This window comes from Hyperoodon ampullatus, assembly GCF_949752795.1.
Source record: "Hyperoodon ampullatus genome assembly, chromosome: 14".
In the NCBI taxonomy this organism is placed as follows: domain Eukaryota; kingdom Metazoa; phylum Chordata; class Mammalia; order Artiodactyla; family Ziphiidae; genus Hyperoodon; species Hyperoodon ampullatus.
The window spans coordinates 59,169,737-59,196,440 of record NC_136927.1 but is presented as its reverse complement, the minus strand read 5'-3'; the positions used below and the strand labels follow the sequence as shown (position 1 = coordinate 59,196,440).

General features: G+C 43.7%; 1 protein-coding gene across 2 annotated transcripts in view; it reads right to left on the bottom strand.

Annotated features, from left to right (window-relative positions):
• The window catches only part of DNAAF9 (dynein axonemal assembly factor 9), a gene marked incomplete at both ends in the record, with an annotated part of 148,784 nt that overhangs the window by 27,900 nt on the left and 94,180 nt on the right, over positions 1-26,704 (bottom strand). Inside the window, 9 exons of one of the 2 annotated variants that reach the window (XM_079719722.1) lie at positions 3,950-4,075; positions 9,642-9,800; positions 11,629-11,717; positions 13,637-13,754; positions 14,010-14,111; positions 14,532-14,620; positions 15,690-15,836; positions 19,794-19,897; positions 26,376-26,447. In XM_079719722.1, the coding sequence (XP_079575848.1) occupies positions 3,950-4,075; positions 9,642-9,800; positions 11,629-11,717; positions 13,637-13,754; positions 14,010-14,111; positions 14,532-14,620; positions 15,690-15,836; positions 19,794-19,897; positions 26,376-26,447 (1,006 nt within the window). The remainder of the gene's footprint in view (positions 1-3,949; positions 4,076-9,641; positions 9,801-11,628; positions 11,718-13,636; positions 13,755-14,009; positions 14,112-14,531; positions 14,621-15,689; positions 15,837-19,793; positions 19,898-26,375; positions 26,448-26,704) is intronic. The other variant, XM_079719723.1, reaches the window with a different exon arrangement.

Below are 26,704 nucleotides of genomic sequence, written 5' to 3'. Positions count from 1 at the left end.
CCAACCAGGGAGCGAACCCAGGCCACGGCAGTGAAAGCACCAAGTCCTAACCACTGGACTGCCAGGGAATTCCCAGATTGTTTTTGCTTTTTAAAAATTTATGGACTGGGCTTCCCTGGTGGCGTAGTGGTTGAGAATCTGCCTGCTAATGCAGGGGACACAGGTTTGAGCCCTGGTCTGGGAGGATCCCACATGCCGCGGAGCAACTAGGCCCGTGAGCCACAACTACTGAGCCTGTGTGTCTGCAGCCTGTGCTCTGCAACAAGAGAGGCCCGCGCACTGTGATGAAGAGTGGCCCCCGCTTGCCACAACTAGAGAAAGCCCTTGCACAGAAATGAAGACCCAACACAGCAAAAATAAATTAATTAATTAATAAACTCCTACCCCCCACAGCTTCTTTAAAAAAAAAAAATTATGGGCTTAACACTGGCCCACTTAATTTTTTTCTTAATGGAATGGGATTAATGTTATTTAATAACTTTCTGTTCTTTTTTTTTTAACCAAGTTTTTTAAAAAAAATATTTATTTATTTACTTGGCTGAGCCACCGGGTCTTAGTTGTGGCACACGGGATTTTCTAGTTAAGGCATGTGGGATGGGATCTAGTTCCCTGACCAGGGACTGAACCTGGGTCCCCTGTGCTGGGAGTGCAGAGTCTTTTTTTTTTTTTTTTTTTTTTGTACAGTACGCGGGCTTCTCACTACTGTGGCCTCTCCCGTTGTGGAGCACAGGCTTCGGACGCGCAGGCTCAGCGGCCATGGCTCACGGGCCCAGCCGCTCCACGGCACGTGGGATCTTCCCAGACCGGGGCACGAACCCGTGTCCCCCGCATCGGCAGGCAGACTCTCAAACACTGCGCCACCAGGGAAGCCCGAGTGCAGAGTCTTAACTGCTGGACCACCAGGGAAGTCCCGATAACTTTCTATTCTTGATCATGAGTCCCATAATTCTCTTATTCTTTCCACATGCACCCCCATGCACATGAAACAGAATAACTCCACAGCCCACGCACAGGGGCTAATCATTAGTTTTCCAACAGAGCATTAGTAAACCACTATAGTAAATTACTTTCTGGAATGGATTCAAAAGTAAATTTGGAAATTTCTTATTAATATCTAAAAAATGAGCAAATCAGTAATTTTGATTTATTGACAAATATTATCTTTGATCTCTTATACTTTTTTTTTTTTTGGCTGCATTGGGTCTTCATTGCTGCACGCAGGCTTTCTCTAGTTGCGGTGAGCGGGGGCTACTCTTCTTTGCAGTGCGCTTGCTTCTCATTGCGGTGACTTCTCTTGTTGCGGAGCACAGACTCTAGGTGCGTGGGCTTCAGTAGTTGTGGCTCACGGGCTCTAGAGCGCAGGCTCAGTAGTTGTGGCGCATGGGCTTAGTTGTTCCGTGGCATGTGGGATATTCCCGGACGGGGGCTCAAACCCGTGTTCCCTGCATTGGCAGGCACATTCTTAACCACCGCGCCACCAGGGAAGTCCTAATCTCATACTTTTTAACCCACCTGATTTTGTCATTTATATTTTTATATTCCATAACTATAATTTATATACTTTACCCTTATTTCTATATTTAAAGAGATTATATGCTTACCTTTAGCTTGTTTATTGATTTACTTATTTAAATTCTCTTCAAGGACACTTATTCCTCACATGCTGGCACACTCATTTATTCCACAGACACTTCATGAGCACTTACTATGTACTAAGCATTAAACAGAAATGATTTCTGTCCTCGCAAAAGCTAAATCTGTATTCTATAATTCCTCTCTTTTCTCTAATTGTCTTCATTTCTTTGTCTATTTCCTCTCAAAAATTTTTTTTGGTCGTGTAGCTTGTGGGATCTTAGTTCCCCGACCAGGGACTGGACCTGTGCCCCCTGCAGTAGAAGGGAGGAGTCCTAACCACTGGATCTCCCGGGAATTTGTATTTCCTCTCCATTTTGTTTTAGCAGTGTCTACTTTTACTTCTCACTGCTTTGAGATTTTCATTTCTATAGTGAAATTTTTATTTTCTTTCTAGGACTCTAACAGTTTATCTTTCAGCTGCTTTTGTCAGCTAAATTCCTTTCCCCCTGATCTTTTCTATTTAACTGCTTTATTTATAACCTGCACACCATAAAATTTACTCATTTAAAGTGTACAATTCAATGATTATTTTTAGTAAATTGTTTACAGAGTTGTGCAACCATCGCCACAATTCGGTTTTAGAACATTTCCACTACCCCAGGAAGATCCCTCCTCCCCATTTCCCCAGACCTTTTATATCTCTTCCTTGAGCTCTTCCCTCACTACCCTGTTAGTTTCTCTTCTCCTTAACTTTTTCTTGACAGTGTAGAAGAGTACTTGTCTAGAGTGTAACCTTTGTCTGTTCTTTGTTTATTACTATCTTTTCCTACCTTTCTATGTTAATATCTCTGGTAGTGTCTAGTCCCCTGTTGGACTCCTTTCTGCTTTCATTCATCTTTAAGTAAAAACTTCAGAAAAAGAAGAGACATGGATGGTAGAAAGAGTGGCATGTAAGACTCAATATGGCATTCTGAAGTACAATGGGGATGCTCAGCATTGACTACAATAACCTAACCTAAGGCAGAAGGAAAAATAGACCACCTTAGCTTTATTATGGGAGAGCAGAGCCTAGGTCAGAGCTAAAGAGAAGGGAGAATGGTGAAGACATTTCTTGGGATCAGTTAAGGTGACTAGGGAAGTAACTTCTAATGTAAATTCTATGAGAAGTCTAAAGATATCAACTTGGGACTCAAGAAGGGAGCTTTTTCAGATGAAGATCTAAGGAGAGATCAATCAGTTACCAGGAGATGATAATAATATGGACTAGTCAGAAAAACCACATGATTACAGACCTTGGATACATTCTACTAGGCTAAAGGGAGAGGAAGTCAAATAGCTCTATGAAGGGACACTGTAATGTTTGAAATTTCCCAGGGATGATTTCTCTCATGATGAAATAGGTATTCCAGATACCACTGGGGCAGTATAAACTGCAAAACCCACTCAGAAAGCAATTTGGAAATATGAATAAAGAGTAATAAAACTATCATACAATTAATTAATAATATATCTTTGAGGAATCTATTCTAAGGAAATTATCTGAAATTTGAGAAATTTGTATGGATAAAGATGTTCTCATAGCATTATTTATGATAGTGAAAAGTTGGAGACATCCTATGTGACTAACAGTGGGGAGCTGGTTAAGACTATTATGTCCATACATGCACATAATGATTATATACCCAATCAAAATGTAATTACCACTGTAATTGCAGGAACATATATATGTTCACTTATATAACATGTCTATATGTCAACCTAAGAAGAAGGATATAAAATTATATGTATACCACAACTGTAAAAAAGCATGCATATAAAAGACCAGAAAGGAATTCACAAAAATTATAATAGTTAACATTGAGTGAGATTATGAGTGAATTAAACTCAATTTTCTTTGTTGTTATTATATTTACTTCCAAAGTAGAAAAAAAAAAGTTCACCTGTTTGTAATGAGAATAAGTGTCATTAACTGAGGTAAGATGCTTTAAGATGGCTTAACCACATGAAAAAGTATCTGTGAGGTACTCCAAGTGCCTTGGGACACAAAGCCCCTCCCCTGCAGTAAAGAGGAAAAGAAAAGCCTGCCATAGGCATTCTTTTTTCCTGGGAGAAGCTATTTCAAGTCCCACTATCCTAGAAGGGTGACTTTTCAGTGCACAAAGTGGTGAGAAGCTGACAGTCCAAATGGTAGCTCTGAGGACCTAGCACTAATCAAATGACAACTGGGCATTTATTACATATAAGGTAGACTGATGCATTCCAAAAGATAAACACACGTAAAGATGTGTCTCCTACTGGTAGGTGGGAGAAAACTGCTTTCTGTACACTTAAACACAACACACCGTGTGGGACAGAGGTGGTCCTAAGTATGTACCTGTGCTCCATGTAGCAGCTCAGGGGCTCCACGCACACTGTGATGGCACCAATGGTGAAGGAGGACTTGACATTTGAATCCGGATGTATCTGCAGGGCCTGGACAACATCAATAACATCTGTGTAGCTGGGGGGGAAAAAGGGAATAATTAGTTTACTGATTGGCGCTTTAGAGTGTGGGAAGAGGGGTATGCTTGCCGAGTGGCTGAGTAAGGGTGGAAGGAAAACCAAAAGGGGGAGACTGCAACTGGGTTCCTTGGGGTCACCCACTTCATGATTTAGAGCCCCTGGAGTCCACAGTGCTTCTGTATTTCCGAGTTCCATTAGTTCTAACTGCAAGAGTGAGTGGAAGAAAGAACCCTACTGCCCACTTCCCTTAGAGAAGCCTGCAGGTGACCCTGGGGCTCTGAGGGTGGGACCTGGTGTTTTCTTTTTCTTTTTCTTTTTTTTTTTTTTTTTTGCGGTACGCGGGCCTCTCACTGCCGCGGCCTCCCCACTCGCGGAGCACAGGCTCCGGACGCGCAGGCCCAGCAGCCATGGCCCACGGGCCCAGCCGCTCCACGGCATGTGGGATCCTCCCAGACCGGGGCACGAACCCGCGTCCCCTGCATGGGCAGGCGGACTCCCAACCACTGCGCCACCAGGGAAGCCCAGGACCTGGTGTTTTCTAATCAAGTTAGGAGCTCCCGCATTGGTATATTTTCTTTAATAGCTCTTTCCTCTCCTTTCATCTCACAGAACATGCAGGAAAGAGAAAGAGGGATTATGAGACATATCTCCAAGTCAGTAGACACATGTCAAACACCAACTGCATTTGTATCTCCTGCCTGGAACTCCCTCCAGGGCCAATTTGATGTTTTCAATTACAACTTAATATGTTCCTGATCCAACTCTCCCACATCTGCTCCTCTTGAGGTCTTGTCCTTCTCAGCAGAGGAGATTCCACTCTTTCAGCTGCGAGGCCAAAGGTTTGTTTGGCATCTTCTTTGACTCCATTTTTTCTTAATCTTTAAAATATAACTATGCTCATACTCCCACTCTACCACTGAGTCCAAACTGCTTCTGTCTTTGTATCTCCCTATAACCTGTTTTCAACACAAAAGTTAGAGGGGTCATACTAACCCCATCAGATAAGCCACTGAGTGAGTGGCTTCCATCCCCCTCAGCCTGAAAGCCAAAGCTCTTACAATGGCCCACACAGCCCTCTAAGATCTGACCCACACTGCAGGGATGAGTTTAATTTCTTACTATTTCTTCCTGTACCTGAATCTACCTATTTTGACCTCCTGGCTCTTCCCAGAACGTGCCAGGTATACTTTCACCTTTGCACTCTCTGTCCCCTCTCTTGTTTTTTATTTATTTATTTATTTTTTTTTTAGAAGATGTTGTTGGTAGGAGTTTATTAATTAATTAATGTATTTTTGCTGTGTTGGGTCTTCATTTCTGTGCGAGGGCTCTCTCTAGTTGTGGCAAGTGGGGGCCACTCTTCATCGCGGTGCGCTCACTATTGCAGCCTCTCTTGTTGCAGGAGCACAGGCTCCAGACGCGCAGGCTCAGTAGTTGTGGCTCACGGGCCTAGTTGCTCCGCAGCATGTGGGATCCTCCCAGACCAGGGCTCGAACCCGTGTCCCCTGCATTAGCAGGCAGATTCTCAACCACTGCGCCACCAGGGAAGCCCTGTCCCCTCTCTTGTAATGTTCTTTTCCTCAGATGTCTGCTAGCCTCACTCCCTCAACCCCCTTCGGGTCTCTGCTCAATTGGCATCTTATGAGAGAGGTGTCCTCTGACTTCACGCAGCCTATGGGATATAGCAATCCTCTCTCCTGATACTCCCCACCCTCACCCCAATTCCTCTCCAAAGCACTGACTACAGCTACATACACTGTATTTTCTAATTTGTTTATTGTGTGTCTCTGCAATAAGAATGTAAGGTAGTTGCTAGGTGCTGTAATCAATGGTGCCTAAAGCAGGGCAAGTGAATGAACTGGACATTGAACTCCAGGCAGACCCCTGGCCACTCCAAGAACATTTTCCTGACTGACCCAGCCTATCACAAAAGGTCAATTCTTACAGAGGAAAAGGCAAATCTGATGGGCAGCCTTGCTGATCATACAGACCTGGGTCTTAACCTGGGGCTGGGGGGATAGGTACAGCCTGCCTGGGCTATTTCCTGAGTTCCTACAAACAATTCATCTGTACAATGGTACTCGACTTTACTCCACACAACAACATTAGCACCGCCAACCCCAGGTCTGCCTCAGTCCTGACCAAACAGCAGTGGGCGCTTCAGTAGAGAACATGGTGTGCTACGTTCTACAAAGAGCGAGCCCTCTGCTCCCTGGCTTCTCTTGGAGGCTTCTCCCACTGCCTGAGCATGTGTGCATATGACCATGTAGAGTGCTTTCCACTGGTTCTGTAGTGTCTGGATGGTCCTAGATGCTAGGAGAGCCCCTCACACTGCAGCAACACTCTGGTAAGCAGGCCTGAAGCTTACGAACTGCCTTAAATCTCTTTGTAGTTGTGTTTAATGGCCTTAATGCTCATGGTGAAGTGCCCTAGCCTTGCTCCTCGGCATCAGCTTTTTCCTCCTCTTCTAAAAAAAAGTGTCTGAGGCTTTTTACTTTCCATGTTTGGTACAAGCTGTAGAGACTCTCATTTCTTAGGGTTAAAAAGAACTGAAAGGGACTTCCCTGGTGGCACAGTGGTTAAGAATCCGCCTGCCAATGCAGGGGACATGGGTTCGATCCCTGGTCCAGGAAGATCCCACATGCCGCAGAGCAACTAAGCCTGTGCACCACAACTACTGAGCCTGCACTCTAGAGCCCGTGAGCCACAACTACTGAAGTCTGCGCACCTAGAGCCCGTGCTCCGCAACAAGTGAAGCCACTGCAATGAGAAGCCGGTGCACCGCAACGAAGAGTAGCCCCCGCTCGCCGCAACTAGAGAAAGCCTACGTGCAGCAATGAAGACCCAACACAACCATAAATAAATAAATAAATAATCTTATTTAAAAAAAAAAAAAAGAACTGAAACATTTATAAGTCAGTCCTGAGGATTTTGGCAATTTTAATACAATAGATTTCCCTTAGACAGGGTGACTGGGGAATTCCCAAGTTTTCAGAGGAATACATTAATTTTCACTGATTTTAATGGAAAAAAGAGCAAAAAACAGGCCCCAGGCTTCTTGGTGAGGCCAATGTATCTAGGTGAAGCATCTGGGCACTGCAGCCAGGAGCCACTGAGGCAGACAGCAGGTCTTTGGTGTCAATCACTCTACTTGTTAATGGGGTGCCTGCTAATGCCCTCCCTTACTGCCCAGCCCCTGCCTTATAACCATCCTGGGCATGGCTTCCAGACAGCAGGAGGCAGCCCTCACCTCAGAAGGATGCACACTGATCCAGCTGCTGAAGCCTGTACCTGGCCACTCTGGCTGAACTGCCCCAACTGCATGATGAAGGCAAAAAACTAACTCTTTGTGTTGCCTCTTTCTTTTCAGTATTCTCTTTATTAAAAACAAAAACAAAACAGAAATGAAAAACCCAGCAGGGCTTTAACTTTCTTTCCTCTGAAACAACAGATATTCCATACAATTGTCTTTCAGGCTCTATTTTACATTTGAAATTTAAGCCTACAATTTTACCTCGTTTTACATTAATTCAATTTTTGTTTTGAGCAATACTGTTTTAAATGTAGATAATGTAAAGAATAATTTTACTATGTTCCAGAGTATAAACAAATACAGCCCCTCAAATTCCTTATAATTATTAAAACTCAGATTTCCGCAGTTTTACTTATTTGTGTATGTATTAAGTTCTATACAATTTTGTCACCTGTGTAGGCTCCACCACCACGATAAAGATACTGAACAGTTCCGCACCACAAAGCTCCCTTGTGTTGCCCTTTTATAACCACACCCACCTCCCTCCTGCCCCCAACTCCCATCCCTAACTCCTGGCAACCACTAATCAGTCCTCCATTCCTAAAATTTTATCATTTCAAAATACATTAATTTTTAAAACCACCACCTAATAATCCACTTGATGTCAAAGCTCAGCACCACTGCCCAGCTGCTGCAGTAAGTAGAATGGGACCAGGCCACTCTAGGGGCAAAAGAAAATGCTGCCCTACAGCACAGAATCCTGTAAATCAAAATAAAGGCCACATTCAAGGAATAAAATTCTCAACATGAGAAGCCTCTGGGGTGTCCCCTCACCAACAACCTCAATACTGGGCTCTAAGGCCCAGCCCCAAGGAGATGGACATGCTACAAAGAGGCTGCCATGTGTTCCCTGCTGAGCCTCAAGAGAATGGGCCCAGCCTGTAATAACAGTGTCATAGTGAGCACCACAGCAGGAAATCCATCTGAGGTTCCTAGTGTCCTGGGGCTATGACTGGGCAAGAACTGGGTCTGAGAGTACAAGTGGGCTGGCCATACACTGTCACTGCAGTCCAGAGCAGCCAGGACACCTAGCACTTTTGCAGACTTGTACAGTTAGAGACAAGGAGTCAACAATGCCTTCTGAAGTAATGGAAGATGGATATGACCTCAGCTGCACAATGTCAAGCTACCAAATTTGACTCCAGGTCCACACCCCCAATGACTCTCAACTCTGGAGAAGCAGCAGGAGGTGATGAAGCTAGGCCAACCCATTCCTTTGACCATTACAGGCGATGGAAAACAAGTGGTCTCTAGCCTTCTGGCTCTGTGGCTTCCACAAACTCAGCCCACTAGTAGGACAAAAGGGTCAACAGAAGGGAAGCCCAAAGCAGGTGTAAGAACAAGATCTAAAGAAGAGAAAAGATGGCCTGGCAGGGCACATACTCCCAACTGCCTCCTGCAGCGCCACTGGCCTGGCTTTCCTCTAGTTCTCACCATCACACCCCAGAGACCAAACAGGGCTTTGGATCCGGGCCTATTCTCTACTGGAAACAATTAGCCAGTTGCAAATACTAATTATTATGAGCACAAAAAAACACAGCATAGCACAAAAGCACTTTGTGAGAACTGCCAAAAGCTTCTTTATCACCAACTATAATGACAGCAGCAAAGAGCACAGCCCATGTTTTCTTGATCTGGCACGTTCTCCTCTGGGCCCAGGGGATGATGGGCCTGCTTCCTCCCTGGAAGCTCTTAGAACAGGTCAAGGGAAGCTCCTTGCAGCCAGGGCGCCCCAAGCAGTGGTACACACTCCGAAACTGTCCTCACAGGGAGCTCCCTGCCCAACTGGATTATTCATGCTCCTCACTGAGGGGCCAAGGAAACCCTCCTGCACTAGCCATTCCGTGGATAATGGGGCTCGAGACTAGAGTGTGGGGACTGTCTCTGCAACTCCACAGGAGGGAGGACTGAAAAAACTGAAGCTCCCTTGCCTCGGTGGCAAAGGAAGAAGCTTAGGGACCATTACCGTTAGAAGAATTATCAAAGAATCTTGCCCAGAAAACCGCCTCCCTAACTTTCTGCCTTCTGAGGATATTATGATGTTGAGGCCAAACTTAAAACTTGTGTGCAATCTTCACCAGTCACTCTGGGCCACAGGATGGCAACAGTTCTTGTTGAAGGCATATCTGTGTAACACAGACACTTCTCATGCATGTGTGTTTGTTCTGTGCCCCAAGTTAGCCACACATGAAATAACAATAATGGCAAGGTCACCACCCTACCCCACTATCCCCAAAAGACTTCCAGTGCTCACCCTTGTAACACCACCAGTAGTCTGGTCTTCTTGCGGATGTAGGCTGACTGGCGGGCAGAGCAGTTCTGTTGGGCCTCCAGGGCACTGGAAAGGTATCTCTGGAAGTGGGCAGCATGAAAACATTCGGAGCTGTCCATAACTTGACGGTATACCATCCACCTGGAAATGGCAAGTGTAATCTCAGCATGAGGACCAGGCCCACAGGCTCTGCCAGTGGATTCAAATGTGACCAGTACTCCCACAGCCTCTCTGTCCAGTGAACCCATACAGGAGAAAGCAATCCTGGCACCACAGAAACAGGTAGAGTGCACTGGCTGGGTGGGGAGCCCCGTATCCTGCAATCACTACTGGAGCTTTTGGCAGGAAATGCCTTGCCACAGGAAAAAAGGTCAGATAAGCACATGACCAACAGATTTCAGAGTTGAGAAAGACTCCTGAACAGGCAGTCACTTCCTGAAGGATCATTCAGTAAAATGGCTTCAGTCTAGTTTTCAGTAAAATTCTTGCTAAGAATAAGTAATGGGGGGAGGGGGCGTTCCCTAGGGGCCTAGTGGTTAGGATTCGGCACTTTCACTGCAGTGGCCCAGGTTCAATTCCTGGTTGGGGAACTGAGATCCCACATGCCAAGTGGCCCAGTCAAAAAAAAAGAATAATGGGATAATGGGTAGGGTGAAGAATTCAGATTCTTTACAGAACAAAATCAATGGAAATGAGGGAGGAACTGGTTAGCTATTGAGTACTTATGAAGGAGGTCTAATATTTCCCCATATCTCTCCAGAACTCACCTCCCCACAGCGCTCCCCCCACCAATCTCCCACTCTAAACTCCCAAACTTCTAGGTGATTTCAGTCTTCTCAATTCTGCTATATGGCCTCCTGCAGGATGCCTTGCCTTTTTTTTTTTTTAAATAAATTTATTTATTTTATTTATTTATTTTTGGTTGTGTCGGGTCTTCGTTGCTGTGTGTGAGCTTTCTCTAGTTGCAAGCGGGGCCTACACTTTGTTGCGGTGCACGAGCTTCTCACTGCGGTGGCTTCTCTTGTTGCAGAGCACGGGCTCTAGGTGCGCAGGCTTCAGGAGTTGTGGCTCGCGGGCTCTAGAGTGCAGACTCAGTAGTTGTGGCACACGGGCTTAGTTGCTCCGCGGCAACTAAGTGGGATCTTCCTGGACCAGGGCTCGAACCCGTGTCCCCTACATTGGCAGGCGGATTCTTAACCACTGCACCACCAGGGAAGCCCAGGATCCCTTACTTTGAGGTAGAACAACTAGTTATTAAAAGCCTGGTCGGCAAGGGTTGTTTAGCAATCTGCCAACCAAATGGAAATGATGGATGAATGATTTCCCCAATTTTGCCTAAGCCAGCATGTCCCAGTTCCACCTGAGCTCACGCAGTCCCCTTGTGGTCACGGAAGGATCACATCCACCAGCTCTCAAGTTCTAACCACCCTGGTTCTGAATTCCCCTGCTGACCAGGCACATTCCCAGGCCTCTGCCCATGCTGGTCTTGCTGCTACAGGGCTCTTGCCCAGATACCCAAGGGTTCATTCCCCCATTTCCTCAGGCCTTTGCTCAAATGTCACCTTCTCAGTGAGGTCTTCCCTGAGTACCCAATTTAAAACTGGAATCCCTCCCCCAGCCCAGCACTCCCTATAGTCTTCTCTGCATTAATTTCTCCATAGCACTTTTCACTAGCTAATATACTATTTTCCTTATCTGGTTAACTGTCTATCTTGCCAAACTAGAATACAAGCTCCATGAAGGCAGAGATTTTCTCATCTGTTTTGTTCATTTGTCCCCTATAGTTAGAACAGTATCTGGCATACAGAAAGTACTCAGTATAAATATGTTAAATGAATGGATGGATGGATGACCACTGCGCCGATACCAGTGACACCAAAGGTCAGTGCATGTTGAAGGTTTCCCAGTGCCAAGGCAGACCCAGACATAGAATCCCTTTCCCCAAAGCAAAGGCAGCAGCCATACTAACCTGCCGTATTCCTTATGCAGAGTGACCAGAAAAGCACAGAGCTCGCTAGCATGACAGCCTGGGAGACCAGTTACAATGCTGATAATTACCTACATGAAAGAAAAGCCATGTGGGTTTGTGATTCAACTGGGAGGCGGGTTTGTGATTCAACTGGGAGTCAGCGTTGTGTAAGAGGTTAAAAGAACTGACTTCTTGAGCCAGGTTCTATGGGTTTGAACCTCAGCACCAGCACTCACTAGCTATGTGACCTTGGGCTCACAACGGAACCTACCTTGCAGGGTGGATGTAATGATTAACTGAGTTAATATATGTAAACAAAATGCGTGCAACAGTGTCTGGCACATAGCAAACACCATATACAACAATGTAGTGTTACTATAATAATTTCCATGGAGTAGGCTGTGACTAGATCAGTCTATGTGTGGAACAGATAACTAGTGAGAGCCTGCTGTATAGCACAGGGAACTCTACTCAATGCTCTGTGGTGACCTAGATGGGAGGGATATCCAGAAGTGAGGGGATATGTGCATAAATATGGCTGATTCACTTTGCTGTACAGCAGAAACTAGCACAACATTGTGAAGCAGCTATACCCAATAAGCTAAAAAAAAAAAAAGTATAATGGAAAATACTGGGCAGAAAGGAGGTTTGGGACAAAAATGCCACAGGCTAAATTGGTGACGTAAACTCAGCGAAGGAGGGGAGTGGCCTGTGCCTTCCAAGCCACAGGGCCTGAGCTAAGGAAACAAACTGGGTGGAGGAAGCACTTCTCAATCTTGATGGGGAGAAGAGGTTCCAGGCTGCACTTTCCTAATCTTGGCACACGACCACATGAAAACAGGGCCCTCTGCAGGCAGACATTCCAAAGCAACTCAAGAAATTCACCAACAAAGAAGGGGTCAAGCAGAGGAAGAAAGGAACCATGCATTTGCTGAAGGATAACGATGTCAGTGACATAGCATGGCAAGGGCTTCTTTAAGTATGTTTTATTTCACAATACACAAGACTCACTGGGACATGTCTGGAGTGAAGTTCAACTTGGTGGCACTCATCACTTGAGCTAGTCCCATCAGCACAGAGATGGCTATGGATGCCTCTTTTATGGGAAACAGTTCTCCCTCCTCCCCTCTGACCAGAACCTTAGTCTGTATCCCTTTCTGTGCCTATGGGCAGTACTCCATGTAACTAACTTTCTGTTTATACTCTTCCCATCCAAATTTCTCCATCTTGGTTCCCATTCCTCAGCACCCACGCCTCAGCCTCTCAAATCCCAGCAAACATGCTCACAGCCAGATACCTTCTTACTTTAAGGCCAGTCCTGTAGCACTTTGTTATATGAAATATCAATACATATATTAAAAAATATTTAAAATATGTAAAATATAACATTTTCATTTTTAAACTCTTGCTTAAGGGAAAAATGAGGCTTCTGACTGCTTAATGCTTCTATTTCCTTTTGCAGCTGAGTGTCTTTTAGATTTGCACAGAAATAAATGCCCTCTTTGAGCATATTATGACATACGGTTCCAAAGAAATGGTGGGAGGAGTCAAGAAGAGAGACATGTGAAGCAGGAGATTAAAATCCACTCTTGGGAAGACAGTGTTTATAAAGTGTCACCTTAACCTGGTGGTGCTAGCAAGGTCTCGCTAACACTTCCCCTTACGAAGCTCAATGTGCCAGGTAAGTCCTTGCAACCAGCAAGAGCTGATGGCATGAGACTACTGAGCAGGAGTTTGGAAGACCTGGAAGGGCAAGGGGAAGGCACAGCAATATGCCAGGGTTTCATCATTGCTATGGGGCTCAGCTGGGTTTAATGTAGATGCCTGTACACAGTCATTATATAGAGTAGGTTTCATGTATATCATTACATCAGTATCCAGGGAGGTGGAGAGTCTTATAAAAGGGACTCCGCCTGAGCTCCTTTTGTTAATTGACACTGAAGATTAAGGGCAGGCTATCAGGATTATCTTCCCATGAATTCCCAGCTTATTTGGTGAGCTGCTGTACCTTGTCATTTTCTACTGTGTGAGTAGGGTTGATTTCAGCTTGCTGCAGCAGGACAGGGAGATGGGTCCTCATCACGGGTTCCCGACTAATGCTGCTGACGGCAAAATGCTGGAGAAACCTAGAAAAAGAAAGACAATGCTATTACGTTACCGTCACCAGCCTTGCCTGAATGTGCCCATTCACATGATAAACATTTAATTGCTGAAAAGAAACCTTAGTGAATATCTCTAGAGAATAAAATTGTATATGGTGTGTCACTACTACTTTTTATAATTATTCTTAAGAAGCTATAATGAAAGAAAATGGAGCTTAGAAAGCACCAACTCTCAGGTTTCTGACATTCAAAAGTCAGAAACAGAAAAACAGAGCTCACCCATCCAGCTCTGGGAGTTTGGCTGAGAGTAGCTTTAGAGGACTCCGTTTCTCCCCAACAGAATGGCTCAGGACACTGAAGAGCTTCTGTGCACTGGAGTGTCTGGAATATCAAAGGCTCACAGATTAGAATTCCATCTCTCTACAGCAAACATACTTTACATAACTTGTTCTGATATTTTCAAGCCAAAGTCCCGTGACAGAGTCAATACTTCTAAAACAAGCATCTCACTGACTTAAGCAAAATTCGGCATTAATGCAGGATGACTGGTTTGCCCACATAGGAAGCCTGGCCTAAAATCTTTGGTAATACTACAGGTTTCTGATTCTTGGTGGATTTCATCTCTCTTGACTTTTGTTCCCCAAGGGCACTGGCTACCTGCAAGTTGGCAGCACTGGAATGACTGTGTCGGTCCTTTCAGAAGCCAGGACCCCTGTGTTACATAACACAAGTCATCCTGCAGAGAGAGCAGACACACACAGCCTAGGGAAGCAAGCATAAACACTGAAGGCAGCCACTTACAATCTCTTTTGTTCCACAGATAATCCATCTTCCTGGATCACTTTTAAAGACAGCCCTGAGTTAGCCTGCTGTTGCCAGGGGGAGAAGACCTAAACAAAACAGAATTTGAGCAAAGAACACTTTAAACCCAACAACAGGATATGGAACCCACATGGGGATTTGATGGCTGTTGAAAATCTAGACTGTCAGTACGGAGAAAAACCATCATAACAAACAAGTTTGTTCCAAAAATAGAGGCCTGAAGCAATTCTGTTCTGTATTTTTAAAAACTAGAATTTCTTTCTGGGTTCTTCTCCCAGGGATTCTGCTCCTTAAGAGGCCAGGAAGCACAGAGGAAGGTATCAGGTAATACTGTTCTGGCAGCAGGGGCATGTCTTCCCTGGTGATAGGGCCAGAGAGAAGGAGTTCAAGCAACCCTTGCCTAGAGGTAGAGGAATAGCTGAAGAGAATCTCTAGGTTCCTAGACTGAAAGGACAAGCACAAGGAGGTAGAAGGACCAGCTGGCAGTAAGATGGAGACACAGACAGGCCCTAAAAGCCGCTCTGCAGCCAAGGCCAGTTCTTGCCTCTTCCCTGTTCTACGAATCTATCCTGAGGGAGAGACTGTCCTCTCAGAAGCTGTTGCATCACACCTTTCCAAGCATTTCCACCAGAATAAGACTGGCCATTTGTATGACTCTGGCTACTGCTTGGTCTCTAAGTAGGCTGTATAATTCTTGGTGAGCCCCCTCACTTGTGCAATCGGTGCTGAGAGCCTATGGTGTGCAGCCTGCCAGGTGGAACCACTTGCAAGGGCAGGGCCTATGAACCATGGGGAGGGAGATTTTGGGGTGGGGTAGAGAGCTCTGACCCAGTAGGTAGGGCCCAACAACTCAATAAAGTAGCTAAAAGGAAAATGAGTCTAATTATGACTTATAAGGGACAAAGAAGATTTTTCTTAGAAGTTAAAAACCCTTTTGTTCAGTTCCTTTAGGTTCTCACCTTTCAATGGCAAGAGTACTATTCCAGGACCCGAAAAGATCAGAAGCAGCCACCCTCACACCAGCCCTCCCAACTCTCCCTCTCAGCACCTCACTGTTAGCCCTGAAACACTGCCTTACCAACTAAATTGCTAGGAAAAAGGGGAGTAATTGTTTTGCTGAATAATGATTGATGTTACCTCTGAGTAAAATGTTTGGTATATCTTGGATTTGGGGAAAAGGGCAATCATCAGAAAATTGTCTGATCCACGGAAATGAACTGGAAGATGGGGAAGCAATGAACTTTTGAAGTCTATCAGAAGGGCAGCAACAATACTGGTGGAATCCTAAAGAGAAAAAGAGGGAGCATCACTGAGAAAAGCCATATGCATGATACAAGCCCTCACATCTACTGTCAGAACACATACGGTGAATGTCAGTCCAGTTATTTTCACATTACGTGGTTTACTGGGATTCAGTTATAGATGTGCTTACCCACACCCAGTTTTAGGAGATATAGGAAGTACAGGGTCTTTTCTCCTAAACTGAAAATATCATCTCTTCCTAGGATATTCCCTTATCGGATAAATGACTTGCAAATATTTTCTCCCATTCTGTGGGCTGCTTTTCACATTCTTAATAGAGTCTTTTGATGCAGAGAAGTTGTAAAATTTGATGAAGTCCAACTTATATATTTTTTTCTTTTGTTGTCTGTGCTTTTAGTGTCAAACCCAAGAAACTGCTGCCTAATCCAAGGTCACGAGATTTATTCCTATGTTTTCTTCTAAGAATTTAATAGTTTTCGTTCCCACATTTATGCTTATACTCCATTTTGAGGGGTTTTTTTGTATACAGTATAAGGTAAGAGTCTAACTTCATTCTTTTGCATGTGGATATCCAGTTTTTCCAGCACTGTTTGTTGAAAAGACTGTCCTCTTCTCATCGAATGATCTTGGCACCCTTGTTGAAAATCATTTGACCATATAAGCAAGACTTTCTTTTTGGGCTCTCTATTCTGTTCCATTGGTCTATATATCTAATCTTACACCAATACCACACTGTTACAATTACTGTAGGTCTGTAGCTAGTTTTGAAATTAGGAAGTGTGAGTCCTCCAACTTTCTTCTTTTTCAAGATCATTTTGGCTATTTTGGCAGGGGAGTCCCTTGAGATTCCATATGAATTTCAGGATGGGTTTTTTCGTTTCTGCAAAAAACGCCATTGGGGTTTTAACAGGAATTGCCCTGAATCTATTGATTGCTTTGGGTAGTACTGTCATCTTATTTTAATATTAAGTTTTCCAGCCCATGAACGTGGGATGTCTTACCATTTATTTAGGTCTTCTTTAATTTCTTTCAGCAATGTTTTGTGGATTTTGGTGTTTTAAGTCTTTCAACTCCTTGGTTAAATTTATTGGAATTGTTTCCTTAAGAACCGTTTCGGATTATTCACAGTTTGGCTACGGAATTGCAACTGTTTTTTTATCTGTTTATTTCATATTCTGCAAATTGGTGAATTTGTTTGTTAATTCTAACAGTTTGTGTGTGTGTGTGGAGGGAATCTTTAGGAATTTCTACATATAAATCATGTCATCCATGAACAGAGCTACTTTTACTTCTTTCGTTCCAATTTAAATGCCTTTTATTTCTTTTGCTCGCCTAATTGCTCTGGCTAGGACTTCCAATACTATGTTGAATAGACGTGGTAAAAGCAAGTATTTTCGTCTTGTTCCTGATCTTAGAGGAAAAGGTTTTTTTTTTTTAAGTTTGTTTATATATACTTTAAATTTTTTATTTATTTATTTTTGGCTGTGGGCTTCTCTAGTTGCAGCACATGGGCTTAGTTGTGTTATGTGGGATTTTAGTTCCCCAACCAGGGACCAAACCTGGGCCCGCTGCATTGGGAGCATGGAGTCTTAACCACTGGACTGCCAGGGAAGTCCCTTTTCTTTTTTTTTTTTAAATCATTTAAGATTTCATTATGAAAGTCATATGTTCATTAAATAAAAATTTGAGAAAAACATAAAAATAGAATAGAGAATAAAGGTTAAAAAAATTAATCCAAGGTCCCATCACCCAACTCCAACTACAGCTAACATTTTAGTACTTTTTCCTTCTAGTCTTTTCTTCCTATGCATTCATTGACTTCCCTTTTTTATGTATTGGGAAATCATATTCACTTTTACAGTTTCATATCTTGCTTTTAAAACTTAATCTACCATTAGCATCTACCATGTTGTTGTAAACTATCTGTAAACGTTTTCAAAGGCTGCATCCGACTCCCCTCTTAGCCCACCACTATGACTGGACATTCATATTATCAATTCCACTTCATCTTTTGTCTGCTTCACTGTACCTTTTATCTACTCTTTACTAATTTACTAATTTACTGTTATACATGGTAGCATGCATCTGATGTGCTTCCACGTATCTGTTAACTAACCTCACGTCCTCTGAACACCCATGACCTGGCACTCAGTGTTTTCATGTTGATAAAGTTAGAGCTCTTCATAGAAAAGACACAGCAACTCATTTTTTTTAATCACCAAAAACAGTTTTCCTGGTTTGTGTTTTTGTCTTTTAATTCCCTTTTTGAATACTTTTCAGAGTTTTAAATTATCAGTGTGATAAATTTTATGCTACATCCATACAGTGGAATACTGCTCATCAATAAAGCAATAAAAAGGAAAAACTACTGATACACACCACAACATGGATGACCTAAAAATCATGTTGAGTGAAAAATGCCAGGCTCAAAAGGGTACAGAATGTATCATGTCCATTTATATAACATTTTAGAAAATGCAAACTAATCTACAGTGACAGAAAGCTAATAAGTGGTTGCCTGAAGCCAGAAGCTGGGGGAAAAGATGATCTGCAAAAAGGTATTAGAAAACTTTTGGGGGGGTGACAAAAATCTGTATCTTGACTGTGCTGGTGGTTTCATGAATATATACATCTGTCAAAACTTTAAACAGATACAGTTAACCGTATGTATGTATGTATTTATAATATATTTTATTCAATCCAACATATCCCAAATATTTTAAATGTAATCAATATAAAAATATTATGAGATATTTTACATGCTTTTTTTTAGGTATAGCTGATGTACAATATTATATAAATTTCAGGTGTACAACATAGTGATTCACAATTTTTAAGGGTTATATTCCATTTATAGTTATTACAAAATATTGGCTATATTCCCTGTGTTGTACAATAAGTCCCTGTAGCCAGTTAATTGCACTTAAAGTATATTTCAATAAATTATCAGCAAAAAGTTAAAAAATCCTTAAGTGGCCAAATCTGACAAACTGTTTCTTTAGAATTTCTTGTATCATTTCTAAGCTTAGATTAGAAAGTCTTCCTGTCCCTAAAGATTTAATAAATATTCATCTTTATATTCTCCTTAACTGGACTTATTGTGGTGATAATTTAATAATATACATGTCTAAGACAGTAGATCTTAAAAGTTCTCATCAGAATCTGAAAAAGAATGGATATATGTATATGTATAATTGAATCGCTTTGCTGTACACTTGAAACTAATACACTGTAAATCAACTATACCCCAATATAAAATAAAAATTAAATTTTAAAAAGTTCTCATAAGAAAAATAATTTGTAACTATACCCTTTTTTCTACTTATGAAATTTTAAAATATTTAATTTTCTCAGAAGTTTATTTTCATTTTTGATATGAGTTAAAAATCCATCCCCACCCACCCCAAAATTAGGTAACTTATCATTCCAGCCCTTAAGTTTCACCCTTTCCTTCCTGATGCTGGAAGACTCTTTAACCTAATTAATATCACATATCAAAGCTTTCACCTAATATAGCCATCTAACTTGTCTGGTTGGTCTGCCTGCATTTTTGAATAGCCGTTAAGGAACAAGGTTCTATGTGGAAGAAAGACATAACTCTTCCTGACTTGCTCACAGAATTCATTTTCAGAGCTATCTGACCAAACCACTTTACCCGGTCTCTGTCCTGGCTCCCAAACAAGCTGGTTTTGAGGCTGAGACCACACAGGGTGGAGGGCCTGCCCTCTGCTTTGGTGTCACACTGTGATGAGCTGTGCCCTGGCCAAAGGGTACAGGCTAGGGGAAACTCATAGCTACCCCTATGGCTCACAAGAGCCTCTCCATGACTTTCCTGCCTGCCTGCCTGCCTCAAGGGCAGCGCTGGTTCCTAACATCCTGCCCTGTGGTGGTAGAGGGAAGACAGGGAGTTATTTGATTTTCCCTTAGAAGTGTGAGTATCTTTCTGAACATCAAAACCATGGACTGTAAAACACCTACCCCATCATAGAACAAAACGGCATTCATGTGATCCTTGGAAATGATGATATTTCCGTGATGACGGTCAGAAAACAGAAGTCCACCAGAGAAGAAATGTACTTTCCCTGGAAGGAAAAGAGAGCTGGTAAGAGCTGGAGGGCTGGATTCTGGGGGCCAGTATCACAACGTACTTCCTGCAGGTTCCAGGCCAAGACAGAGTGGTTACTAGAGACCATCTGAAGTGCTTAAGTTAAACAATCTTTATGCTGAGCCTTGTGTGCTGAGAAAGCCAATGTACCCTCTTAGGGTCTCAGAGAGAAATGAGGCATCAGATACAGTCTTTGCATAAGAATTAGAAAAAGAAACAAGTGAGTAAGTTATCAGCTGATGGAGAGAGGCAAAATTCACATTCACTTATGGGTGTCTTCCAGGGAAATACACTAAAAAAGACTTTGGTATGTCTGCTCCATTACTGAGTTTATAGATGCTCCTTTCTACTATCTTGGCAGAAGCTGGCTCGGCTCTGAAATGACCACATCTCTCTCATAAGGCCCAAGAAAGAGCACTAGGGCATGAGCTGTTGAAAGACTGGTGAAGGGTGCTTAAGGGCCCCTTGCCAGGAAAGGACATGTGAGTTAGGCAATAAGTGGATTCTACAGACACTGGAGGCTGCTGTTCTGTAGTTCCCAAAAGCAAGATGGGTGGGACATGGACACTGAATGTGGGTTCCTTAGAATAAGGATTCAGGTTTAAGGAGAGCTGCTTGTTTCCTGGGTGGCCAAGGTTACACAGCAGCTCAGTATGGGCCCTAGGGAGTAGATCACAGAAATGATGGACACCAAGGTGACAAGGGTTAAGGCTGGGCCTGGGCTTGCTTTGGAGACCCAAATGAAGTACCCAGGGCACCCATAAGACCCCTAGGTGAAGCTGCTCTCTGGAATGGTCCAAGCTGGATCCTTCCTATTCCTGTAATAGCCTTTCTTTCCATGTTTTCACAAACAGACAAGAGATAAAGTATTTCTTAGAGCTCAAGGCACAGGCTTGGGGAAAACCGCCAATATCTTATTGCTAAGGCAGAGGACATGAGACCAAGAAGAGGGACTGATTCCTTGAGCTGTAGTTCTAAAAAGGCAGCCCCAAAGCTGTGTAAGTTGTAATGACAAGGAGAGCAAAGGCCAAGTTTTGAAGGTTTCCTGAGAAGGTGGGGTTTTAGGAGGCAGAGAGGGGCCTAGAGAGTATGTGTGCTTGTGTGTGTGCATGTTAATGGGGGATGGGGAGAAGTGGGGGAGGTGGAGGCAGTTTTTAGGTACTAGAGGACGGTTTGAAGCCTGAATCTCAACAAAAGAACAAGACAACCAGTCAGAGGGAACTAATGCCAACCTTACCAGCCAGTCCAGTTCAAGGCACTCAATGGTTCAAGTCCTGTAAGGCTTCTACCCTCTAACAAGTAAAATCTAGCCTCACCTACACACAGTCTTGCCCTATGGCCCTCTTGAGTGGAGGTTCCTCATGCCCCAGCCTCATCCTGCACCCATGCCAAGGTTCATCACTGCTGTTCCCAGACCATTCCCTCCCACAATGGCACAATATTTTCATTCCCTCAGAGACTCATGCCCCTCCTTTCCTTCACTGCTCACATCTACTCCCTCCTAATTATGCTACAACACTTCAAACAGCTTCTGAATGTGTTCACAGTCTTCTCTTCCAAAGCCGACACTCCCATTCCCTCTGAGAGATCAGGGGGTGGGCCATGCCACGCTCTGGCCTTGCTGCTCCTCAATGCCAGTTCCATACCAGTAAAGCAGCACCCAGAATGTCTTAACTTCTGAAATCTTCAGCTCCAGAACCTACTCTCTGACTACAAAATGCCATCATACTTTTAACTATCTCACTCCCCAAACCTCATCCCATGATGTCACTGAGCCTTTGAAGCCTTCAGTTCCCCCATTTTCCCTTATTGCTCAGAAGTTTCTGACTTTCCTCTCATCCACATTCAGGGCCAATCCCCAGGGACAAGACAAGCTTTTGATCTCCGTTTTGTCAGGGAAAGGGATGGGAACAGATTTTATTTAGTATTTACTAAGCACCAACCATGTCATATACACTATAGTTTTCCATCTTTGCAACAACTGTAAGAGGTAGTATTATTTTTAGAGGACTGATGGGAAACTCAAGCTTAGAGAGATCTTCCCAAAAGTCATAGAACTGCTTGACAGTGGAGCCAAGTACAGAACACAGGTTTGTCTGATGTCAGGGCACTGTACCACGCTAGCCACTTCGGTTCTCTTTTTTCCTTTACTTCTGCTCTCTCCACAGCCCATCTGTGGCTAATCTGATGAGGTACCTTCTCTGCTTGCTCAACCTCAACAAGCCCTCAGTGCTGCCTGGCAGTCCCACCACTGCTATCTCCTTCCATCAACTCCTCCAGGGCCCAACCAACGCCCTTAACACTCTCCTAACACCACAACTTCTTAAACTCCAGCCACAAGATGACTCTACCTACTGTTACAGAGGAAAGAGGGGTCAACAGGTGTAATCAGGTAGAAACTGCTCCCCTACCTACTGCTTAGTATCTGGACCCTTCCATGTCCTGGGCTCACCATCCACCTGTATACCTCTAACATAAAGCTTCTCAGGAACAAGTACCACTCAAAGGCCTCCTGGACAAACCTCAAAATCATTCCAAAGCTTCCAGAAAACAGCACATATCTGAGAGCTGGTACATTCCAAGTAGTCACTGGGAAGATGGGAAAAGAAGTGGATCAGGGAGGTCATCTCCAGCACTTCTTCTCCCTCTAGATTCTAAAGCCTCAAAACAAAATGATAAAGAGGCAGAGAGAAATTCACAAGGCAGTGCTGGAAAAGCACTCACTATGGGACCTGGCCCAGGACAAGAGCTGATTTTAGTACTGGTGCAGACTGTTCTGTGTTGCAACTACCCTTTGCTCTGGGAATAGTAACTCTGTTATTATTCTCAGGGCACACATGAGATAACTGAAGTCTCTCACTGGGTGGTCCAATGCCAGTACCCCAGTCTCTTAGATCCTAATCCACTTGAAGTAGTAACACTTCCAGTATCTGTTCTGGACTTGTGACTGTCAAACTGTTATCTGATAGGACATGCCTTTGCAAGGGCTTCTCAGTGACTGGGGGAGCCAATTCCTGATGAGATCTCCCTGGCTCCTTAACCAATCCCTGGTGCCTTGCTTAATGGGCTCTTTCATTCCTTCTCCATTCTGTGAGCCTGAAAACCCAAGGTAAGAGGAAGGTCCCCCTCAGTACCCAAGAAGTAGCAGGGGACTACAGCAGGGCTGTCTTTGATTGACCTCTACATCCCCGGAGATCTAACAGGAATGAGCCCTCAGGGCAAAATAAGACATCAAATGTTAATGAAGAATTTGGCTTTTCCTCCTTCAGACAACTGGTTGTACAAATCAAAACGCTTGGACTTCCCTGGTGGCACAGTGGTTAAGAATTCGCCTGCCAATGTAGGGGACACGGGTTCAAGCTTTGGTCCGGGAAGATCCCACATGCCGCAGAGCAACTAAGCCCGTGTGCCACAACTACTGAGCCTGCGCTTTAAAGCCCCTGAGCCACAGCTACTGAGCCCGCGTGCCTAGAGCCCATGCTCTGCAACAAGAGAAGCCACCGCAATGAGAAGCATGTGCACCACAACAAAGACTAGCCCCCACTCGCTATAAACTAGAGAAAGCCCTCATGCAGCAAAGACCCAACACAGCCCAAAATAAATAAATAAATAAATTTAAAAAATAATAAATAAAATAAAAATCCTCCAGTGGTCCAGCCTGTGTAAAGAGGGAACATTATCACTGCTGGGAAAATATTATGATGCAATGGCTGGATAATTCTCCTTCTGTGTGTGTGACAGTATGTGAAGTATACATATATGATTTAAAGAAAAAAAACTGGGCTTCCCTGGTGGCGCAGTGGTTGAGAGTCCGCCTGCCGATGCAGGGGACGTGGGTTCGTGCCCCAGTCCGGGAGGATCCCACATTGTGGAGTGGCTAGGTCCGTGAGCCATGGCCACTGAGCTTGCGCATCTGGAGCCTGTGCTCCGCAACGGGAGAGGCCACAGCAGTGAGAGGCCCGCGTACCACAAAAAAAAAAAGGAAAAAAAAAAAGAAAAAAACCTAAACAACAACAAACCCTGATGCCTGTATATGCACCACTCAGCTTAAGAAATCAAGTATTCCTAGTGCCTTTGAAGCCTCCTCAATGTCCTTCCTCAAAGGCCCTCTCTCTTCCACCCAGAGGGAACCAACATCCCAAATTTTATGTAGCTTTACCATACTTCAATGTATCTATAAACTATATATGATTTAGTCTTGTCTCTTTTACTTTCATACAAATGGAATCTTAATACATGTGTTCTTCTGTGACTTGCTTACTTCTTTCAGCATCCTGTTCCTGAGAGTCATCCATGCTGTAGGTAACATGCAACTGTGGGTAATATGTATGTTGTAGGTATATGCTATATAATTCATTCATGCTCAGTGCTGCAGAGAACTTTCTCTTTTAAAGTGTCCCTCAACAGTTTCACATCAGCACAAGGGAACACATGAGAGGGTGCAGAATGAAGCAGATGGCCACTGCCTGGGCCTTCCCATCAAAGGAAGGTGAAACTAAGCTTGGTCACCAGAGTTCTCAGACTTTATGTGTCAATGGTACCAGCATCTCTGCTCCTCATTGCTAAAAAATCTCTGCCTGATGGAAAAAATACTCTGGAATCTGTAAATTGCTACAGGGATAATGAAGGTGCTGCCCGAGGGCCAACCATTCACTGAGGCTTGCAGGAAGTAGTAGATATATGGTCAATTGATATTCAACAAAGGTGCAAAGACAATTCAAAGTAGAAAGGAGAGTTCTTCAACAAATGGTGCTGGAAAAAATGGATATTCCCATGTAAAACAATGAACATCAATTCATACCTTGCACCAGATATTCTGCCCATTAGCACCAGCCACAGTGGAAAACTTCGTACTTCATAGGGATGGCAGGTAGTGTTCTCAGAATGATTTTGCCTCACTACCGGGGTAAAATTAGTCCTAAACTAAATGCTGCTCTGCTTCTTGCCTAACAAAGCTTAAAAGAAGGCCCAGATGATAAGAGTAGAGAGAAATAGAGCAGTTATAATCACTGTATTCCCTATGTTTGCGGCTAGAGGAAAGACTGAACCACGTTAACCTGAGACATGAAAGATGTAAAAAATGTCTAAATTGAACTTCTAGAGATGAAAAATACAATTTCTGAGAAGAAAAAAACACTGGATAAGACTAATGACATGACGACTGTTGACAGCTTAGCTACTCCGTGGTACTGCTGCCTCAGCATCCATCTTGTTTGGCCAAGCGGCCTGCACGGGCCTTAAACTGACACTAGCCCGCGCATGTGAGCACATGTCCTAGACAACAGCCTGCAAAGTCACAAGCAAATGTAAGTTCCTGATATGACTTTCCCAGCAGCCCTTGTCATCAAAAGTCTCCCCTGCCTCCTTAGTGCCTTCCCCTTGTGTGCCCCTTATATAAGACCTCCATGAGCTTAACAAAATTCCACTCTTTTTAGTTTGAATTGACCAGTTTGGCCTTAGCCAAAAGGCTAAGGAATCCCAAAGCACTCCAACCCACAGACCCTAATAAAGGCATGTACCCAGGTCCAGCCTGCACCTTGCCTTGACCACCACCCCCTGGCCCCCGCACCTCCGTGTAGCCCCTCAAGGTATGCCACGTACTTCCTCCTGGACCTGTGAATAATAAACTTCTTTATTTCAATTTCTTTCGTGGTCTTTTGTTGAACCTGGCTCACCATCCAGCAGCCTGTGTTCCGTTTAACAAATGTTAATTTAACAAACTCATAACAACAATGCAGAACAAAAGATTAGTAAATCAGAATATGTAGAAACTATGCAAAATAAAACACAAAGAGAAAAAAGACTAAAAATAATTGTACAGAGCATCAGGGAGCTGTGGGACAACTTTAGGCAGCCAGATGTATGTAATTGGAATCCCTGAAGGAGAGGGGAAAAACTGAAGAAATAATGGCCAAAAAATTTCCAAATTTGAGGAAAACTCTAAATCCATCAATTCAAGAAACTAAATGAATCCCAAGCATAAGCAACATGAAGAAAACCACACCAGTCACATAAAGATCAGACTGCTTAAAATCTGTGATAAAAAGAAAGAAAATCTTAAAAGCAGCTGGTAATAAAAGACATCTTATAAAGAAAGGAACAAAGATAAGAATGACAGTAGATTTCTGCTCAGAAATAATGTTAGCAAGAAGACAGTGGAGTGGAGCAACATCTTTAAAGCACAGAAAGAAATGGTCAACCTACAATTCTTTACCAAGTGAAAATATCTTTCAAAAGCCTCAGGGTTGGGACTTCTGAAATGGCTGTGAGGAGTCTGGAAAATTCTCTCCCCAGGAAGCAGCCATAAAACTGGACTGTCAAAAACAACTAGTTAAGGACTCTGGAAACGGACCAAAGTTATACAACAAAACTGAGAAGCATTTAAGGAATTCTACTGAAGCTTGGTAAGAACAGTGGAAATCTATGGTATTTTAGCTTGGGGCTATTCACATTACCTCCCCTCCAGCTCTGTGGTGCAGAAGTCTTATGAAGGAGAGAGGTTGGCCTGCTGGAGTGGCTGACTTTATTTGGGGGCAAAACACAGAAAATTCCATACGTAGGGATATCAAAAACCAAAGCAATCCAAATGGCAAACGTGGGACTTCCCTGGTGGCGTGGTGGATAAGAGTCTGTGCTCCCAATGCAGGGGGCCCAGGTTCAATCCCTGGTCAGGGAACTAGATCCCACATGCATGTCGCAACTAAGAGTTCATATGCTACAACTAAGGAGCCGGTGAGCCTCAACTAAGGAGCCCGAGAACCGCAAATAAGGAGCCCGCCTGCCG